This window comes from Festucalex cinctus, chromosome 12 (genome assembly GCF_051991245.1).
Source record: "Festucalex cinctus isolate MCC-2025b chromosome 12, RoL_Fcin_1.0, whole genome shotgun sequence".
Taxonomy (NCBI): domain Eukaryota; kingdom Metazoa; phylum Chordata; class Actinopteri; order Syngnathiformes; family Syngnathidae; genus Festucalex; species Festucalex cinctus.
In genome coordinates this window covers 27,765,125-27,785,605 of record NC_135422.1, presented here as the reverse complement: position 1 = coordinate 27,785,605, position 20,481 = coordinate 27,765,125, and the positions used below count along the sequence as shown (strand labels likewise).

The window sequence follows — 20,481 nt, the reverse complement described above, 5'->3', positions numbered from 1 at the left end:
TATGTATTGTATACTTACGGAAAAAAGTTGGCAATCTTTGCGTATGGAGATGATTAGAGGGTCTTTATCAAAAGAGAATTTGCTGGGTGATTTGTCCATGTTCTGTAGAAAAGCAAAGGAGTAGAAATAAATACAGTGTCATACTTCATAAACATACAAGAAATTTGTAGCTGTATTAACCATTGTTGGTATTTGAAGTGATAATTTAGGAATAGAAGTGTAGTGATTGCAGAATTTACAGAGTGCTTACCTTGTATGACTTTGTAGATGGAAATGTCCTTTGTTGAACGAGCTCTTTGTTGTCTACTATATATGCAAGGACAAGGTGTGGTTATGAAGTACTTGACCATTGAAATAAAGCAGTGGTATCAAATGTATGGACCGTGGTTTGGCTCAGGCCCGCAAAGGGGTTTAATGTGGCACAAGAGATAATCTTGTAAGGTACAAAAAATAATAATAATATGAGTAATGTCTTACCAATTAATCAGATGGCCAAAATCAAAACAAAGAAATGTGTCATTTGAAAAGTAGTTTTTAGATGACCAATCAATTAGAACACGGAATGGATCAGCATGTCATTATTTTACACACAAGCTAAAGTTATGGATTGTTGCGGAAAAAAAGACAGACAAACATAAATGTGCTGAATATGACACTCATTCAGCTATTGGTAACACAAACACAATATGGTGTGAATTAATGTCCAATAACTTCATTAATTGTGTCACACAGTACATTCTAGAAATAACATATATATGAAAGACAGGTAGATATAACACGCTTGGAACTCATATAGGCAGTGTTGCCATGTCCCATTTGCATGTGAGTTGTTCTTAGGAAAAATGTATTTACAGTTGAGCCTTGCTATTTAGGGCTGTTCTACAAATAGCAAAAATCTGTCTATAACTGATGCCGATTGTATTTAAGCTATATACCATGATGTTATTAGTCCAGCCAAAAGTTGATAAAAAAGCATGATCACAAGTGGTGAGTGACTATTAGTAAGAATAATAATTGTATCTATGTTGTGTGCTACAATGAAAGTATTGATAGTGACATGTTATGATATATAATACAATTTTCTAAGTACCATTTGAAACATCAGTATCTTTAATTTATTGACAAGAAAACACAGGAATGTATGGATATAGATGTTGACAGATCAAAAAGCAATATTTTCAACATACTATCAGTTAGCATTACAAGTATTCATAGTAAGTAAAATAAATGCTGTTAATTGTGAAATTGGAGTGCTAAAAATTATATAAACTTTGCTTGTACATTAGCAAAGGCAATAGGAAACAAACAGAATGCACATAGCTTACAAAACATAAAAGTAGTAGTATAAAAGTGTTGATGTTTAAATTTTATTGTGTAACAGTGTTGATGTTTAAATTTCATAGAAGTATCATATTTCGCCCGCCCCTTCTGTTCTTATTGGTCAAAAGTCTGACTCTTTCAAGGGCGGCTACATTTAAACCACCGTCACTGAAAGAGACTTCCTCTTGCTGTTCTTCACTGGTTTTGCGTCAGCAGATTCAGAGAGCACAGACAGCAAGATTTCCACAAACGTTATTTCAGCTGTTTGAGTATCCTCTAGAGTGTTTTTATTTATTTATTTATTTATTTATTTATTTATTTATTTATTTAGTAGTAACAGGTAATTGTATATTAAATATTTATTGTAATTGGAGTGTAGATTGTTAGCTTCTCAGATGCCTCGGGGGAAAGGCTATCATCGTTCGGAGGCAGCCAAGAGGAGGATGACTGAACGTCTTCGACTTGGTGATGTTCAGCAACCATTTCATGCAACTTGCGCACGTAAGTAGCTACCATTTGTCTGTAATATTTTAAGCACGAAGACGTCCGATGAATTATTGCGGAGAAAAATTTAAACAGTGTTTTATTTCCTTTGTTGTCATGAAATGTAATTCAATAATGATTATTTCTGTATGTGCTAATAGGTGGTGGTACTGGTGGCCGTCACAAAGTGCAAGAATGGCCAATTTCTTGCGTTACTGGTCGAAGCCACAAGTTAGTTATACCCTCTGAGTGTCCAAACAAGAAGGTATAAATGGTTTCTAGTTCTACATTTAAGAAAAAAGTGCAATGGATAGTGATTGTACTAAATGAAATACTGTACATTATGTCATATAGTTTGTCTTGCTCATTGGAGACTCGCACCTACGGAGCATCGCAGATGGTTTTGTGGAGATGCCAAAGGATTCTTTTTCCTTTGGCGTCATGTCGACACCGGGAGCTTGTGCAACCGAGTTGACTACTGAGGTGCAGCATGCTGTTGTGCCTAGAACACCAGACGTGGTTTGTCTTTTGGCTCCTAGCAATAACCTGACATCCAGCCGCACCCCTGACGAGGCAGGAGCAGATTTCTGCAGACTCCTTGGTAATGTCTGTGGTCGCTGGCCTAATAAGGTACATGTATATTATGTTTATTAATAGATTTGTAATACTATTATGAGGTGTATACATGATTGCAGTGTGATGTCGAAATATTTTCATGGGTAAAATAGTACAAACGTAAGTTATAAACGCTGCTTGTTTTGAATAGGTGTTTGTCTTGGACTTTCCTCCACGTCTAACCGTGGATGTGACTCAGCAGGATTACTTGCGTCAGGAGTTTCATCGTGTGTCAGCACGTATGGGTGAGTTACTAGATAATGACATTCAGTTAGGTCTTACATGTTTTATCATATGGTGTGCGTTTTTGTTACACTGTAAACTGTGCATCCTACAGAATATAAACTGTGAATGTAAAAAGACTTTAATAGGTAATAAACATATATATAAAATTATTGATGACTATAGGAGAAAATCATAATGAAGGATGTTCTCTCCCAATGTCTTTTTAAGGGGTCAAGTACATGTCTACTGCAGCGTTCTTCCCTTTGAAGAACTTGAAGCTGTGGAGTAAAGATGGTGTAAGTTCCATTATGGTATAATAATTCTGAATCATTGGATATACACATTGATTAGATTTGTATGGTAGTACTGGAATAAAATAGGTTAGTAGTGTTATAAAATTGTTACTTATTTTTGCAGGTGCACTTGAGTGATGATCATGGGATGAGTATCCTTGTGCAGTTGATGTGTGATGGTGTTCATCAGGTTAGCCATTTTATACTGTAATTTGTTTCATTGTAGTTTTGTATTACGTTTGTAATGTGCTTAAATTGTTGTGTAGTTGTATGGAAATATGTACATTTTTCTGAATGCAGTATATATGTATTTAGATATGTATTTTATGTAATGCTGTTTGTGAATCATGATTTAGACAAATATCAGTGATATATAAGTAACAGAAATATTATTCTTCATGTTTTTTTGTGTTTTTTTTATTTATTATCAGCAACTTGACCTCCAAACACCTAAGTTGGAGATACAAGTAGCATCGAGGCCACCAGCGGTTAAAACTATTCCAAAAATTGTGGTGAAGGGTGAGACTTTGGTTCTTCGTCGATTGAACCCGTTTGAGTGGATTGTTGTTGGACCAGGCAGGAAGGTAATGGTTGCATATTGTAATAGCTTGGTTGTTGTTGTAGTTTTTAGTGTTGTGATATATTTGTTTTACATTAGATTCTCCAAAGTTGAGCAAAGTAAAGGTCAGTATAGGTTGATAAATAAAAATGATGATGTCTGTCATTGCAGAGGAGGCAAGCAGGACTTGAACAATCCTGTGATGGGATTCCCAAAAAGAGGAAAATTCAGCCTAACGTTAGTTTGTTTAGAATAATTATATAGTGTATTTGTTATAGACAAGATGCATTCAGTAACATATTTTCAAAATGTGTATTTCACAGGTTGTGCTAAAGGAATGTTTCATTCCTCTAACCCCAGTTTGGTTCAGCAGTGAAATGTTGGGTGCGATGGACAAGATAAAACCATCAGATCTGTCCAGCCCTGTGAAGGCTGCTCCAAGAGACAAAAAGGTAATTTTCATGTAAATTTCATGGTTCAGGTGTTGTCATTAAGTGAGTCCAGTCATTTACGTGACACATTCTTGTTGATTGATAACATTTAAATTGTGTATAATTGTCTAAAGAAGCTGTAATCTGCATGTGTGGAATATATAAATATATATATTTTTTGTCTTTCATTAGAAATCAAATGTGAGATATCAACAGAGAGTTGTTTTCAAAAAGACAAAGTCACAGGTTTGTGTTTTTATTTGTATTTTTTATTGGGGAGTAATGTAAATATTAGACTAGTTTATAATTGCTGTTATTGAGTTTGAGAGGGGGAGAAAAAAATGTTTTATAGCAATGAGTAACAATAGTTATTGTAATATAAATAAGTACATTTGTAGTTGTTGTTTTCCAGGCATTACAAAGGATGGTGGTGGATGCCAGTCTTTGTTCTTCCAGTGTTGTGGAAGAGGTTGTGCAGCAAGAGGTTAGTTTCTTGCTTTAGAATTTCAGAAAAGAGAGATAAGTGTTTATTAGTGATGTATGGTTGTTGTTATTTATGTTATTGATCTAGTACATTGTTTAAGAATTAACAATATTGGTAATTTATGTATAATCAAGTAGACTAGTGAGGAGGAATTAAGTGTACTTTGTAATGTGCAAGTAATAGTAAAACTATATATATAAAAAAAAAAAAACATACACAGTAGTTTGTTGGCTCAGTGGAGTATGCAACATCATTTCATTATCTAACCTTTTTGCTGTTGTATACATTCTAAGTATGTATTACTTTTGTTATTGTGTTTAATAGGCAACACCAAGGCCGTTGGTGGATGCGAGTTTGTCTTGTTCCAGTGGTGTGGAAAAGGCTATTTTGCCTTCTTAAATTATATGCTTCGAAGTTGGCCAGATAGGCTTTACACAATCCATAACACTTCTGCAGTTCTGGATGATACACACAAATAACAGTTTCATAATGATTACCATTGCTATTTTCTAGGTAAATTCCCTCTTTTGCTTTCGAACTATATTCTAACCACTTACCATCATAATATGTCATGCTTATGACAAGCCTGATGTGTGTGTAAAGTTTCATGAGTTTTTGCACATGTTTAGACCAAAAAAAAAAAAGCAGCATTTTACTTGGCAAACAATCCATCGCCATGAAACGGCGTGCGACAAAATAAATAACTTCCGATAACTTTGTATCTTAAACATCTTAAGATGAAGCACACCAAGTTTGAAGACAGTCGGATAAATTTTGTAGGAGGAGTTCGTTAAAATATGACCCCTAAAAAAGGCCACAAAAAATGGCTACAAATCCCAACGTAAATCAAAATGGCGGACTTCCTCTTCAAACTTGGTGTGCTTCATCTCAAGATGTTTAAGATACAAAGTTATCGAAAGTGTTTTATTTTGTCGCACGCCGTTGCCATAGCGGTGCATTGTTTGCCAAGTAAAATGCTGCTTTTTTTTTTTTTATCTAAACATGTGCAAAAACTCATGAAACTTTACACACACATCAGGCTTGTCATAAGCATGAATATTTTAGAGAGTTTTTCTGCAATTTTCAATAAATGGCTCAATAGCGCCATCTCGACATTTTTATGAAGCTTTTGGAAATGTATGATTCAGCTAGATGTGAAAAAATTTGGATACCTATCAGCCTAAGACTTACAAAATTTTCGTAGCTCTAGCTGCACCTTTAATACTTACTGGTACACATGAAGCCTGAACCATATTTTGACTTCGGAAATTGTATGCTTTGGAGTTGGCCAGATTGGCTTTACATAAACCATAACACCTTTGCAGTTCTGGATTATGCACACAAATAACAGTTTCAGAATGATTACCATTGCTGTTTTCTAGTGTCTCAAAAATGCGATTGTTTGCGGAGAAGAATAATAAGAATAATAATAAGAAGAATTCCTACAAAAACAATAGGGCCTCGCAGCGGCACCGCCGCCGCCGCTGCTCGGGCCCTAATAAGAAGAATTCCTACAAAAACAATAGGGCCTCGCAGCGGCACCGCCGCCGCCGCTGCTCGGGCCCTAACTAGAGCTGCGAGCAGCTTTTAAGGGCCCTCGCAACCCGGGCCACGTTGGGGTATTTGCACGTCGGGGTACTGGCATGTTGGGGTTATGTTTCATAGGAAACCATCTAAATTGTAAATGTTTTTGACATGCTTTTTGTTTGCAAAGTTTCATGGAAAGGCCAAAATTGATGCAAAATTAACAAAATAAAATCAAAATGGATTGGCACATGGCTATAGAATACTTTTTGTAGCTATTAGGTTGATAGGTATGCCTCCCAATATTCACACATCTAGCTGAATCAGATAATGGGAAATACTTGTCTAGAGGGCGCTATTAAGCCATTTATTACAAATTGCACAACAAATCTATAAAATATTCATGTTCGTGAGAGGTCTGATCTGTGTGCAATGTTTTGTGAGTTTCGCCCATGTTTAGACTCTCCAAAGAAAACATTTTTCTTTGCAAACAATGCATTTCTACAGCAAACGCATGCGACAAAATAAAAAATTACAAACTTTTCATCTTAAATAACTTAAGATGAAACACGCCAAAGAATGAAGTCCATCTGATAAGTTTTGTAGAAAATATGACCCCTATAAAAGGCCCCAAAAATGGCTGCAAATACGAAAGTAAATCAAAATGACAGACTTCTTGTTTGGTTTAGCATATGGCTTTAGAAACCTTTTTGTAAGTCTTAGGCTGAAAGGTATCCCAATTTTTACAAACTAGCTGAATCATATATACAATACATTTGCAAAAGCTTCATAAAAATGTCTAGAGGGCGCTATTGAGCCATTTATTGCAAATTGAACAAGAAATATCTAAAATATTCATGTTTATGACAAGTCTGATGTGTGTGTAAAGTTTCATTAGTTTTTGCACGTTTAGACCAAAAAAAAAAGCAGCATTTTACTTGGCAAACAATGCATCACTATGGCAATGGTGTGCGACAAAATAAATAACTTTCGATAACTTTGCATCTTAAACATCTTAAGATGAAACACAACAAGTTTGAAGACGGTCGGATGAATTTTGTAGGAGGAGTTCGTCAAAATATGACCCCTAAAAAAGGCCACAAAAAATGGCTACAAATCCCAACGTAAATCAAAATGGTGGACTTCCTGTTTGGTTTAGCATATGATTCCAAGAGACTTTTTTTTGTACATTGTGGGCTCTTATGTATGCCTCCAAATTATCATAGCGCTAGGTGAAACGTACAACCGGGAATGCTTTGTTAAAGAGGAGCATTTTAGATCAAAATGTGATGCCCGGCCCCTGGGGAACTTCCTGTTGGGTTTAGCACATGGCACCAAGAGACTTTTTTGTACATCGTGGGCTGTTACATATGTCTACAAATTTTTGTAGCAGCTCTAGCTGCTTCATACAACCGGGAATGCTTCCTTAAGAAGGATTTTTTTCCTTTGCAAACTGTGCATGCCACGACAACTGTGTGTGAGGAAATAAAAAGCTTTCAATAACTTTTCATCTTCAACATCTTAAGATGAATCACACCAAGTTTGAAGATGATCGGATAAACTCTGTAGGAGGAGTTCGTTAAAATAAGACCCCTATGAAATGGCCAAAAAAATGACAACACATTCCAAAGTAAATCAAAATGGCGGACTTCCTGTTAGGTTTAGCATATGGTTCAAAAAGAGTTTTTTGTACCTTGAGGGCTGCTACATATGTGTTCAAATTTTGGTAACTCTCAGTGAAGCGTACAGCCGGGAATGCTTCATTAAGTAAGAATTTTGAAATACAAAATTTGATGCCCTGCTTCTCGCGGACTTCCTGTTAGGTTTAACATATGGCACCAGAAGACTTTTTTGTAGGTCGTAGTCTGTTACATATGTGTACCAATTTTCGTAGCTCTAGAATAAACGTACAACCAGCAATGCTTCGTTAAGTAAGAGTTTTGAAACTCTAAATTTAATGCCTCCCCCCCGTCATATAGTATGTCAAAAACTTTAGATTTTTTACCATGATGTTGTCCCAGGTGTTGAGATGGTACAGCCCAAGTTTGAAGTCAATCAGGTTAACCGTGTAGGAGAAGCGGGCAAAAGTATGACCCCTGTAAATGTGCAAAAATGGGCCAAAATTGGACATTCAGATGAACATACCTCACTTCCTGTCTATTTTAGGGTACACATATCAAAGAGGTTTTTGTTCACCTGGATGTGCTACAGGTGCCACACAATTTTCGTAGCCGTAGGACAATCATAGCGGGACAGGGATCCGTTAAACCTATGTAGGTGGCGCTAAGGAGCCATTTTTCTGTTATCGTGTATGGCGACTTTAAAATATCAAATTTTTCGCCAGGCCTGATCTGTGTGTAAAGTTTGGTGAGTTTTCGTTCACGTTTAGTGTCTCAAAAATGTTATTGTTTGCGGAGAAGAAAAAATAATAACTAGACAAGCGAGCAGCTATAAAGGGCCCTCGCAACCCGGGCCACGTTGGGGTACTTGCACGTCGGGGTACTGGCACGTTGGGGTACTGTCAAATAGGACAAGGACCATCTAAAATGTTTTTGACAAGCCTTGTGTGTGCAAAGTTTAATCAAAACGCAAAATATGGTGTGCAATTCCCAAAATAAATTCAAAATGGCGGACTTCCTTTTAGGTTTAGCATACGCTAAATAAGCTAATAGGTATGCCTCCCAGTTTTCACAAATCTAGGTCAAGTCATCTTTAGTTGTGTATCGCTTGAATCATACAATTGGAAATGCTCCATAAAAATGCATAGAGGGCGCTATTGAGCACAACGTTGGGTTACTTGCACGTCAGGGTACTGGCACGTTGGGGTACTGTTACATGGAACAAGGACCATTTAAAATGTTAGTTTTTTCCATGCCTTGTCTGTGCAAAGTTTAATGAAAAAGGCCAAAAATGATGTATAATTCCCAAAATAATATCAAAATAGCGGACTTCCTCTTTGGTTTGGCAAATGGCTACATAATACTTTTTTGTAGGTCTAGCATAATCATACAATCGGAAATGCTTCATAAAAATGTCTAGAGGACGCTATTTATTGCAAATTGCACAATAAATCTCTAAAAATTCATGTTCATGACAAGTCTGATGTGTTTGCAAAGTTTCATGAGTTTTCATGTGTATAAAAAAAAAAAAAAAAGCAGCACTTGACAAACAATGCATTGCTATGGCAACAGCGTGTGACAAAATAAAAAACTTTCGATTACTTTGCATCTTAAACATCTTAAGATGAAACACACCAAGTTTGAAGACAGTCGGATAAATTTGATGAATTTTGTAGGAGGAGTTCGGCAAAATATGACCCCTAAAAAAGGCCACAAAAAATGGCAACAAATCCCATCATAAATCAAAATGGCGGACTTCCTGTTTGGTTTAGCACATGGTTCCAAGAGACTTTTTTGTACATCGTGGGCTCTTATGTATGCCTGCAAATTATCATAGCGCTAGGTGAAACGTACAACCGGGAATGCTTCGTTAAAGAGGAGTTTTTTAGCTCAAAATGTGATGCCCCCCTGGAGGACTTCCTGTTGGGTTTAGCACATGGCACCAAGAGACTTTTTTGTACATCCTGGGCTGTTACATATGTCTACAATTTTTCGTCGCTCTAGCTGCTTCGTACAACTGGGAATGCTTCATTAAGAAGGATTTTTTTCCTTTGCAAAAAGTGCATGCCACGACAACAGCGTGTGACGAAATAAAAAACTTTCAATAACTTTTCATCTTCAATATGAATCACACCAAGTTTGAAGATGATCGGATAAACTCTGTAGGAGGAGTTTGTTAAAATATGACCCCTATGAAATGGCCAAAAAAAATGGCAAGACATTCCAAAGTAAATCAAAATGGCGGACGTCCTGTTAGGTTTATATGGTTCAAAAAGAATTTTTTGTACCTCGAGGGCTGTTATATACCTCTACAAATTTTGGTAACTCTAGGTGAAACGTACGTATGCTTTGTTAAAGAGGAGTTTTTTAGCTCAAAATGAGATGCCCGGCCCCTGGGGGACTTCCTGTTGGGTTTAGCACAGGGCACCAAGAGACTTTTTTGTACATCTTGGGCTGTTACATATGTCTACAAATTTTCGTAGCTCTAGCTGCTTCGTACAAATGGGAATGCTTCTTTAAGGATATTTTTTTTCCTTTGCAAACAGTGCATGCCACGACAACAGCGTGTGACGAAATAAAAAACTTTCAATAACTTTTCATTTTCAACATCTTAAGATGAATCACACCAAGTTTGAAGATGATCGGATAAACTCTGTAGGAGGAGTTTGTTAAAATATGACCCCTATGAAATGGCCAAAAAAAATGGCAACACGTTCCAAAGTAAATCAAATTGGCGGACGTCCTGTTAGGTTTAGCATATGGTTCAAAAATAGTTTTTTGTAGGTCATAGCCTGTTACATATGTGTACCAATTTTCGTAGCTCTAGATTAAACGTACAACCGGCAATGCTTCGTGAAGTAAGAATTTTTAAACTCTAAATTTGATGCGCCGCCGCCGTCATATAGTATATCAAAAACTTTTCATTTTCCACAATGATGTTGTCCCAGGTGTTGAGATGGTACATCCCAAGTTTGAAGTCAATCGGGTTAACCGTGTAGGAGAAGCGGGCAAAAGTATGACCCCTGTAAATGGTGCAAAAATTGGCCAAAATTGGACATTTAAATACTCATACCTCACTTTCTGTCTATTTTAGGGTACACACTTCAAAGAGGTTTTTGTTCATTGGGATGTGCTACAGGTGCCACACAATTTTCGTAGCCGTCGGACAATCGTAGCGGGACAGGGATCCGTTTAACCTATGTAGGGGGCGCTAAGGAGCCATTTTTCTGTTATCATGTATGGCGACTTTAAAATATAAAATTTTTCGCCAGGCCTGATGTGCGTGTAAAGTTTGGTGAGTTTTCGGTCACGTTTAGTGTCTCAAAAATGTGATCGTTTGCGGAGAATAATAATAATAAGAATAATAACTAGAGCTGCGAGCAGCTATAAAGGGCCCTCGCAACCCGGGCCACGTTGGGGTACTTGCACGTCGGGGTACTGGCACGTTGGGGTCCTGTCAAATAGGACAAGGACCATCTAAAATGTTTTTGACAAGCCTTGTGTGTGCAAAGTTTAATCAAAACGCAAAATATGGTGTGCAATTCCCAAAATAAATTCAAAATGGCGGACTTCCTTTTAGGTTTAGCAGACGGCTACAGAATAATTTTTGTAGGTCTTAAGCTAATAGGTATGCCTCCCAGTTTTCACAAATCTAGGTCAAGTCATCTTTAGTTGTGTATCGCTTGAATCATACAATTGGAAATGCTCCATAAAAATGCATAGAGGGCGCTATTGAGCACAACGTTGGGTTACTTGCACGTCAGGGTACTGGCACGTTGGGGTACTGTTACATGGAACAAGGACCATTTAAAATGTTAGTTTTTTCCATGCCTTGTCTGTGCAAAGTTTAATGAAAAAGGCCAAAAATGATGTATAATTCTCACAATAAAATCAAAATAGCGGACTTCCTCTTTGGTTTGGCAAATGGCTACATAATACTTTTTTGTAGGTCTAGCATAATCATACAATCGGAAATGCTTCATAAAAATGTCTAGAGGGCGCTATTTATTGCAAATTGCACAATAAATCTCTAAAAATTCCTGTTCATGACAAGTCTGATGTGTTTGCAAAGTTTCATGAGTTTTCATGTGTATAAAAAAAAAAAAGCAGCACTTGACAAACAATGCATTGCTATGGCAACAGCGTGTGACAAAATAAAAAACTTTCGATTACTTTGCATCTTAAACATCTTAAGATGAAACACACCAAGTTTGAAGACAGTCGGATAAATTTTGTAGGAGGGGTTCGTTAAAATATGACCCCTGAAAAAGGCCACAAAAAATGGCAACAAATGCCATCATAAATCAAAATGGCGGACTTCCTGTTTGGTTTAGCACATGGTTCCAAGAGACTTTTTTGTACATCGTGGGCTCTTATGTATGCCTGCAAATTATCATAGCACTAGGTGAAACGTACAACCGGGAATGCTTCGTTAAAGAGGAGTTTTTTTTAGCTCAAAATGTGATGCCCGGCCCCTGGGGGACTTCCTGTTGGGTTTAGCACATGGCACCAAGAGACTTTTTTGTACATCCTGGGCTGTTACATATGTCTACAATTTTTCGTCGCTCTAGCTGCTTCGTACAACTGGGAATGCTTCATTAAGAAGGATTTTTTTTCCTTTGCAAAAAGTGCATGCCACGACAACAGCGTGTGACGAAATAAAAAACTTTCAATAACTTTTCATTTTCAACATCTTAAGATGAATCACACCAAGTTTGAAGATGATCGGATAAACTCTGTAGGAGGAGTTTGTTAAAATATGACCCCTATGAAATGGCCAAAAAAAATGGCAACACATTCCAAAGTAAATCAAAATGGCGGACGTCCTGTTAGGTTTAGCATATGGTTCAAAAAGAGTTTTTTGTACCTCGAGGGCTGTTATATACCTCTACAAATTTTGGTAACTCTAGGTGAAACGTACAGCCGGGTATGCTTTGTTAAAGAGGAGTTTTTTAGCTCAAAATATGATGCCCGGCCCCTGGGGGACTTCCTGTTGGGTTTAGCACAGGGCACCAAGAGACTTTTTTGTAATATTGGGCTGTTACATATGTCTACAAATTTTCGTAGCTCTACTGCTTCGTACAAATGGGAATGCTTCTTTAAGGATATTTTTTTCCCTTTGCAAACAGTGCATGCCATGACAACAGCGTGCGACGAAATACAAAGCTTTCAATAACTTTTCATCTTCAACATCTTAAGATGAATCACACCAAGTTTGAAGATGATCGGATAAACACTGTAGGAGGAGTTCGTTAAAATAAGACCCCAATGAAATGGCCAAAAAAAATGGCAACACGTTCCAAAATAAATCAAAATGGTGGACTTCCTGTTAGGTTTAGCATATGGTTCAAAAAGAGTTTTTTGTAGGTTATAGCCTGTTACATATGTGTACCAATTTTCGTAGCTCTAGATTAAACGTACAACCGGCAATGCTTCGTGAAGTAAGAATTTTTAAACTCTAAATTTGATGCGACGCCGCCGTCATATAGTATATCAAAAGCTTTTCATTTTTCACAATGATGTTGTCCCAGGTGTTGAGATGGTACATCCCAAGTTTGAAGTCAATCGGGTTAACCGTGTAGGAGAAGCGGGCAAAAGTATGACCCCTGTAAATGTGCAAAAATTGGCAAAAATTGGACATTTAAATACCTCACTTTCTGTCTATTTTAGGGTACACACTTCAAAGACGTTTTTGTTCATTGGGATGTGCTTCAGGTGCCACACAATTTTCATAGCCGTCGGACAATCGTAGCGGGACAGGGATCCGTTTAACCTATGTATGTCACGTCGACCTCAGTCGACAGAAAGATGTTCCCAAAAAGGCAGACCCAGAAAGGAAAATACAATTTAGAAATTTATTTACAGAAGAACTTGTGGAAAACCTTAACAGAAAGCGCCGGTAAACACAACCAGGATAAGTAAAAAACAATCGCGAGCACAAAGGCTGGAGAAAAACACGAACCGAAAAATACTTGCAAAAGGCAAGGTACAAAGGAGTAACAGAAAACGCTTGCAAAAAGTATGCAAGGGAGTAAATACAAAATAGAACAAGGCAAATATGCCACCAATCAATTATCACCAAAAATGCCGTGGATATACTCACACGTAAATATAAATACAAACACAAGAACAATATCCAATAAGACTATGACTATGACTATGAACGTTGCTATGAATCAAAAAGGGGTGCAGAGAATTCTTGTCGCTAGTAGCAGTGAGCAAGGAATAATCTGACAGTGGACTGCTGTGCCCGGAGTCCTTTTCAAGTCCACTAATTGATTAGTAAACACACCCCAGGTGTGGTGCTGGAGGAAACGCCCACTCACTATTGGGGAGGAGAAAAACAAAACAGCACTGAGAGCAGGATCATGACAGTACCCTCCCCTCAACGGACGCCCCCTGGCGGACCACCTAGTTTTGACGGATGCGCCTCATGGAAAGTGCGCAGAATCGATGGATCCAGGATCCAGGAGCGGGGAACCCACTGACGCTCCTCTGGCCCATAGCCCTCCCAATCGACCAGATACTGGAACCCCTTTCCCCGGCGCCTAGAGTCTAGAATCTCTTTCACAGTGTATACCGGGTCTCCATCAACCAGTCGAGGAGGTGGTGGCGGTGCCGCAGGAGGGTTCAGTGGGCTCGGAGTGTCTGGCTTGAGTAGGGACACATGGAAAACAGGATGGATCTTAAGGTTGGGAGGCAGGCGAAGTCTCACCGAAACAGGATTGACAACCGATTCCACTTCAAAGGGGCCGATGAAGCGGGGGCCCAACTTCCGAGAGCTTCCAGCCAAATGCAGGTCCCGGGTGCTCAGCCAAACGCGGTCCTTGGGCTGGTAGTTGGGTGCCGGGCGCCTCCGACGGTCTGCGATCTGTCGGTTTCGTGCTGCGGTTCGGGACAATGCTGCACGAGTCTCACGCCATACCTGATGGGCCCTCTTGAGATGCAGCTGCACCGAGGGTAGGTCCACCGTTCCCTCCTGGGACGGAAATAACGGTGGCTGGTATCCGTATGCAGACCTGAACGGTGATCGACCTGTGGCAGTGGAGACAAGGGTATTATGTGCATACTCCACCCATGGCAAGTGCGAGGTCCAGGTTGTCGGATTTTGAAGGCATACGCAGCGGAGGGCTGCCTCAAGGTCCTGGTTAGCCCTCTCAGTTTGACCGTTCGTCTGGGGGTGGTATCCTGATGATAGGCTTGCGGTGGCTCCCAACACCCGACAGAATTTCCCCCACACCTGGGAGACAAATTGTGGCCCACGATCAGACACCACGTTAAGCGGAAGTCCATGTAGTCGGAAAACGTGCTTGACCAGAAGCTGTGCAGTCTCCCAGGCTGATGGGAGTTTGACCAAGGCTACAAAATGGGCTTGCTTGGAGAATCGATCCACAACAGTCAAAATGACAGATCTTCCTCGGGATGTTGGCAGGCCAGTGACAAAGTCCATAGAGATGTGAGACCATGGTCGCGATGGGACAGGCAGAGGGCGGAGCAGACCTGCTGGCCTTTGGTGAGATGATTTTCCACTGGCACAGGCAGCGCAGGCTCCCACAAAGTCTGCGACGTCTCTCCGCATTTCAGGCCACCAGAATCTTTGTCCGAGAAGGGTTAGAGTCCGGTTTATCCCGGGATGGCAGGCGATCTTTGACTCGTGTCCCCACCGCAGCACCTCAGGACGTAAATTTGCTGGCACAAACAGCTTCCCAGTAGGGCACTCACCCGGAACCTGTGCACCCTCCAGGGCTTCTATGACCTTCCTCTCCACGTCCCACTGAAGGGCCCCCGCAAAACAATGTTCTGGCAGGATGGTCTCCGACCGCTGCTCATTGGCTGCTGGCTCATGAATGCGGGACAGAGCATCCGGTTTCTGGTTCTTGGACCCCTGGCGGTATGAGAGCGTAAAGCTGAATCGGGTGAAAAACATGGCCCACCTGGCTTGACGAGAGTTGAGTCTTTTGGCAGAACGAAGGTATGCCAGATTCTTGTGATCAGTGTAGATTGTGAATGGTTCCTTTGTTCCTTCTAGCCAGTGTCTCCACTCCTGTAATGCGAGCACTATAGCCAGCAATTCCCGGTTTCCCACATCATAATTTGCCTCGGCGGGACTCAGCTGCTTGGAGAAGTAGGCACAGGGGTGGAGCCTCTGGTCGACCGGAGAGCGCTGGGACAGGACAGCCCCCACTCCTGAATCGGATGCATCAACCTCGACCACAAATGGAAAATCAGTATTAGCATGAATCAAAACTGGTGGATTAGAAAACATTCGTTTCAGTTCCCTGAAGGCCTGTTCTGCACCCGAATTCCATTTAAAAGGCATCTTGCTTGATGTCAGACGTGTAAGGGGAGCGGCTTTCTGGCTATAGTTTCTAATAAACCGGCGGTAGAAATTGGAGAACCCCAGAAACCGTTGTAACTGTTTTCTCGTTGTTGGGGTTGGCCAGTCCACTACTGCTTGTGTTTTACTGGGGTCAGCCTGTAGCTGACCCCCTTCTACAATAAAGCCCAAGAACGGGACAGACGTAGCGTGAAACTCACACTTTTCCGCCTTGACATACAGTCAATTCTCTAATAATCTTTCAAGAACCAACCGCACATGTTGGCGATGTTCCTCTAGATCGCGGGAGAAAATAAGTCTGTCATCAAGATAAACAAAGCAAAAAATACTCAGCATATCCCGCAAGACGTCATTGATAAGGCACTGGAACACTGCTGGGGCATTAGTTAATCCAAATGGCATAACAAGGTACTCGAAGTGTCCCAGGGGTGTCTTAAATGCTGTTTTCCACTCATCTCCTTCCCGTATTCTAACCAAATAGTACGCACTATGGAGGTCAAGCTTCGTAAAAATAGTTGCAGCCTGCAGCGGTGCAAATGCTGAATCCAACAAGGGCAGGGGATACTTATTTTTGACGGTAATTTCATTTAGGCCCCGGTAATCGACACATGGCCGTAAAGTCTTATCTTTCTTGTCGATAAAGAAAAATCCTGCCCCCACGGGTGATCTAGAAGGGCGGATGATACCAGCTGCCAAGGAAGTAGTGATGTATTCCCTCAAGGCTTCCCGTTCAGGTTGAGACACCTGATACAATCTAGAACTTGGTAGTGGGGTATTAGGAATCAAATCTATGGCGCAGTCGTAAGGTCGATGGGGGGGCAATGACTGTGCACGAGCTTTACTAAACACTTTCCATAAATCGTGGTATTCAGCTGGTACATTATCTAAGCAAATAGCTTCGGAGTTGGGGTCGACTGGCGGTACCGATCCACCATCGGCCGATTTCAGACAGTGAGCATAACAAAAAGGACTCCAGTTTTCTAAGGCGGGTTTTTCCCAGTCGATGTCTGGGTTGTGCAATTTTAGCCACGGCAACCCCAAAACAACAGGAGCAGCTCGAGAGGGCATAACAAAAAACCTAATTTGCTCCGCGTGGTTACCTGAAAGTTTCAATACTAGTGGGCTAGTAATTAGACGAATTTCTGCCAGGAGACGCCCATTAAGATCCAATACTCTCTTTACTTTACTTAGCGTCTCCACAGGACAGTTCAGGGTCTCTACCATACACTCATCAATAAAGCTGTCATCAGCCCCAGAATCAACCAGCGCAATTACTCTCACACTCTTTCCGTAGCCGGACACTTCTCCTGACAGTTCTAGTCTCTTACTCTGTTGGCTTATGTTAGAGTCTGGACTTGGTTTGGGCTCTTCACACATACTCACACTGTTCATCGGTGGCTTGCGCCGACTGCCGGTTGCCTAGTTGAGTGGATTGATGACATTTGCGTGCTTGCCTCGCCTGGCAGGAAGCCACCTGGTGTCCTGATTGACCGCAGTAGAAACAAGCTCCTGCCAGGAGGCGCCGTTGTCTCTCCTCATGGTGCAAACGACCTCCTTCTAGCTGCATTGGTTCCTCCAAGGCAGCAGGTGATCCCAGGGCGGCTGAGGAGTCGGTGTCCGGGGTGAGAGGACGTGCTTGATTGTCCAGGGGGGCACTCCCAACTGCGCCGAGCCGCTCCCATGCACGTTCCCTGCGCCGCTCCCTCAGTCGGTTGTCAAGGCGGATGGTCAGCGATATTAGTTCCTCCAAGTCCGAGGTATCGTCCCGCACTGCTAGTTCATCTTTAACTGCCGAGTTTAGTCCACGGCGAAACAGACAACATAGTGCTCGGTCATTGAAGCCACTCTCGGCAGCCAGGATGCGGAATGAAATAGAGTAATCCACCACCGACTGCCGCCCTTGCACCAAGTCCAGAAGCTGATTTCCAGCCTCCCTTCCCTTTACCGGGTGATCAAAGACACGTCTAAACTCCAAAACAAACGTCGGAAAGGAAGACCGGAGATCAGGTTGCGCATTGCTCACCGCCATAGCCCAAGTAGCTGCTTTGCCAGCCAAGAGACTCATTACAAATGCCACTTTAGCATTGTCCTGTGCATAAGTCAACGGTTGCTGGTCAAAAATAAGAGAGCAATGATGCAAAAAAGTACCACAACTTCCAGGTTGTCCATCATACCTCGGCGGGTGGGGCAAAACGGGCTCTCTAACAGTGACCAAGGGCGAAGACGCCCCAACTGTGGTCTTGACAGGGGCTAGGTGCTCACACCGGGAACACAATTCATTTAACTGGCCAGCTAGCCTGCTTACAACATTCTGAAGCTCAACCAAGGAGGCTTCGTTTTGCCCAAGCCGTCTCACTTGGCTGTCCAAAGCGCATCTCACCTTTACTGGGTCTACGGGATCCATGGTGGTCGGATTATTCTGTCACGTCGACCTCAGTCGACAGAAAGAGGTTCCCGAAAAGGCAGACCCAGAAAGGAAAATACAATTTAGAAATTTATTTACAGAAGAACTCGTGGAAAACCTTAACAGAAAGCGCTGGTAAACACAACCAGGATAAGTAAACAACAATTGCGAGCACAAAGGCTGGAGAAAAACACGAACCGAAAAATACTTGCAAAAGGCAAGGTACAAAGGAGTAACAGAAAACGCTTGCAAAAAGTATGCAAGGGAGTAAATACAAAATAGAACAAGGCAAATATGCCACCAATCAATTATCACCAAAAATGCCGTGGATATACTCACACGTAAATATAAATACAAACACAAGAACAATATCCAATAAGACTATGACTATGACTATGAACGTTGCTATGAATCAAAAAGGGGTGCAGAGAATTCTTGTCGCTAGTAGCAGTGAGCAAGGAATAATCCGACAGTGGACTGCTGTGCCCGGAGTCCTTTTCAAGTCCACTAATTGATTAGTAAACACACCCCAGGTGTGGTGCTGGAGGAAACGCCCACTCACTATTGGGGAGGAGAAAAACAAAACAGCACTGAGAGCAGGATCATGACAATGTAGGGGGCGCTAAGGAGCCATTTTTCTGTTATCATGTATGGCGACTTTAAAATATCAAATTTTTCGCCAGGCCTGATGTGCGTGTAAAGTTTGGTGAGTTTTCGGTCACGTTTAGTGTCTCAAAAATGTGATCGTATGCGGAGAATAATAATAATAAGAATAATAACTAGAGCTGCGAGCAGCTATAAAGGGCCCTCGCAACCCGGGCCACGTTGGGGTATTTGCATGTCGGGGAACTGGTATGTTGGGGTACTGTTTCATAGGAAACCGTCTAAATTGTAAATGTTTTTGACATGCTTTGTGTTTGCAAAGTTTCATGGAAGGCCAAAAATTATGCACAATTAAAATAAAATCAAAATGGATTGGCACATGGCTATAGAATAATTTTTGGAGGTATTAGGCTGATAGGTATGCCTCCCAATATTCACACATCTAGCTGAACCATATAATCGGATATACTTCATAAAAATATCGAGACGGCGCTATTGAGCCATTTATTACAAATTGCACAACAAATTATAAAATATTCATGTTCGTGAGAGATCTGATCTGTGTGCAAAATTTTGTGAGTTTTTGCCCATGTTTAGACTCTCAAAAAAAAAAATTTCTTTGCAAACAATGCATCGCTACAGCAAAGGAGTGTGACAAAATAAAATAATTCAATAACTTTTCAACTTAAATATCTTAAGATGAAACATGCCAAAGAATGAAGACGATGTGATAAGTTTTGCAGAAAATATGACCCCTATAAAAGGCCCCAAAAAGTGGCTACAAATACCAAAGTAAATCAAAATGTCAGACTTCCTGTTTGGTTTAGCATATGGTTCCAAGAGACTTTTTTGTACATCGTGGGCTCTTATGTATGCCTCCAAATTATCATAGCTCTAGGTGAAACGTACAGCCGTGAATGCTTCGTTAAGGAGGAGGGGGTTTTTTTTAGCACAAAATGGGGGACTTCCTGTTGGGTTTAGTACATGGCACCAAGAGACTTTTTTTGTACATCGTGGGCTGTTACATATGTCTCCAAATTTTCGTAGCTCTAGCTGCTTCGTACAACTGGGAATGCTTCATTAAGAAGGATTTTTTTTCCTTTGCAAACAAGTGCATGCCACGACAACAGCGTGCGACGAAATAAAAAGCTTTCAATAAATTTTCATCGTCAACATCTTAAGATGAATCACACCAAGTTTGAAGATGATCGGATAAACTCTGTAGGAGGAGTTCGTTAAAATAAGAACCCTATGAAATGGCCCAAAAAATGGCCACAGGTTCCAAAGTAAATCAAAATGGCGGACTTCCTGTTAGGTTTAGCATATGGTTTTAAAAGAGTTTTTTGTACCTCGAGGCCTGTTACATATGTCTTCAAATTTTGGTAACTCTAGGTAAAACGTACAACCGGGAATGCTTCGTTAAAGAGGAGTTTTTTAGCTCAAAATGTGATGCCCGGCCCCTGGGGGACTTCCTGTTGGGTTTAGCACATAGCACCAGGAGACTTTTTTGTACATTGTGGGCTGTTACATATGTTTACAAATTTACGTAGCTCTAGCTGCTTCGTACAACTGGGAATTCTTCC

General features: G+C 40.7%; 2 protein-coding genes across 2 annotated transcripts in view; one reads left to right on the top strand and one right to left on the bottom strand.

Moving 5' to 3' along the window:
• Positions 1–20,481, bottom strand: part of LOC144031455 (gap junction alpha-10 protein-like) — a 454,623-nt gene that overhangs the window by 196,979 nt on the left and 237,163 nt on the right. The window lies entirely within an intron of this gene.
• Positions 1,713–4,428, top strand: LOC144031860 (uncharacterized). Its single transcript, XM_077539340.1, has 11 exons — positions 1,713–1,821; positions 1,965–2,068; positions 2,158–2,433; positions 2,570–2,663; positions 2,872–2,939; positions 3,061–3,126; positions 3,368–3,520; positions 3,667–3,732; positions 3,819–3,947; positions 4,119–4,172; positions 4,339–4,428. Exons 1-11 carry the CDS (start codon positions 1,716–1,718, stop codon positions 4,426–4,428), a joined length of 1,206 nt encoding a protein of 401 aa, XP_077395466.1. The 5' UTR covers positions 1,713–1,715.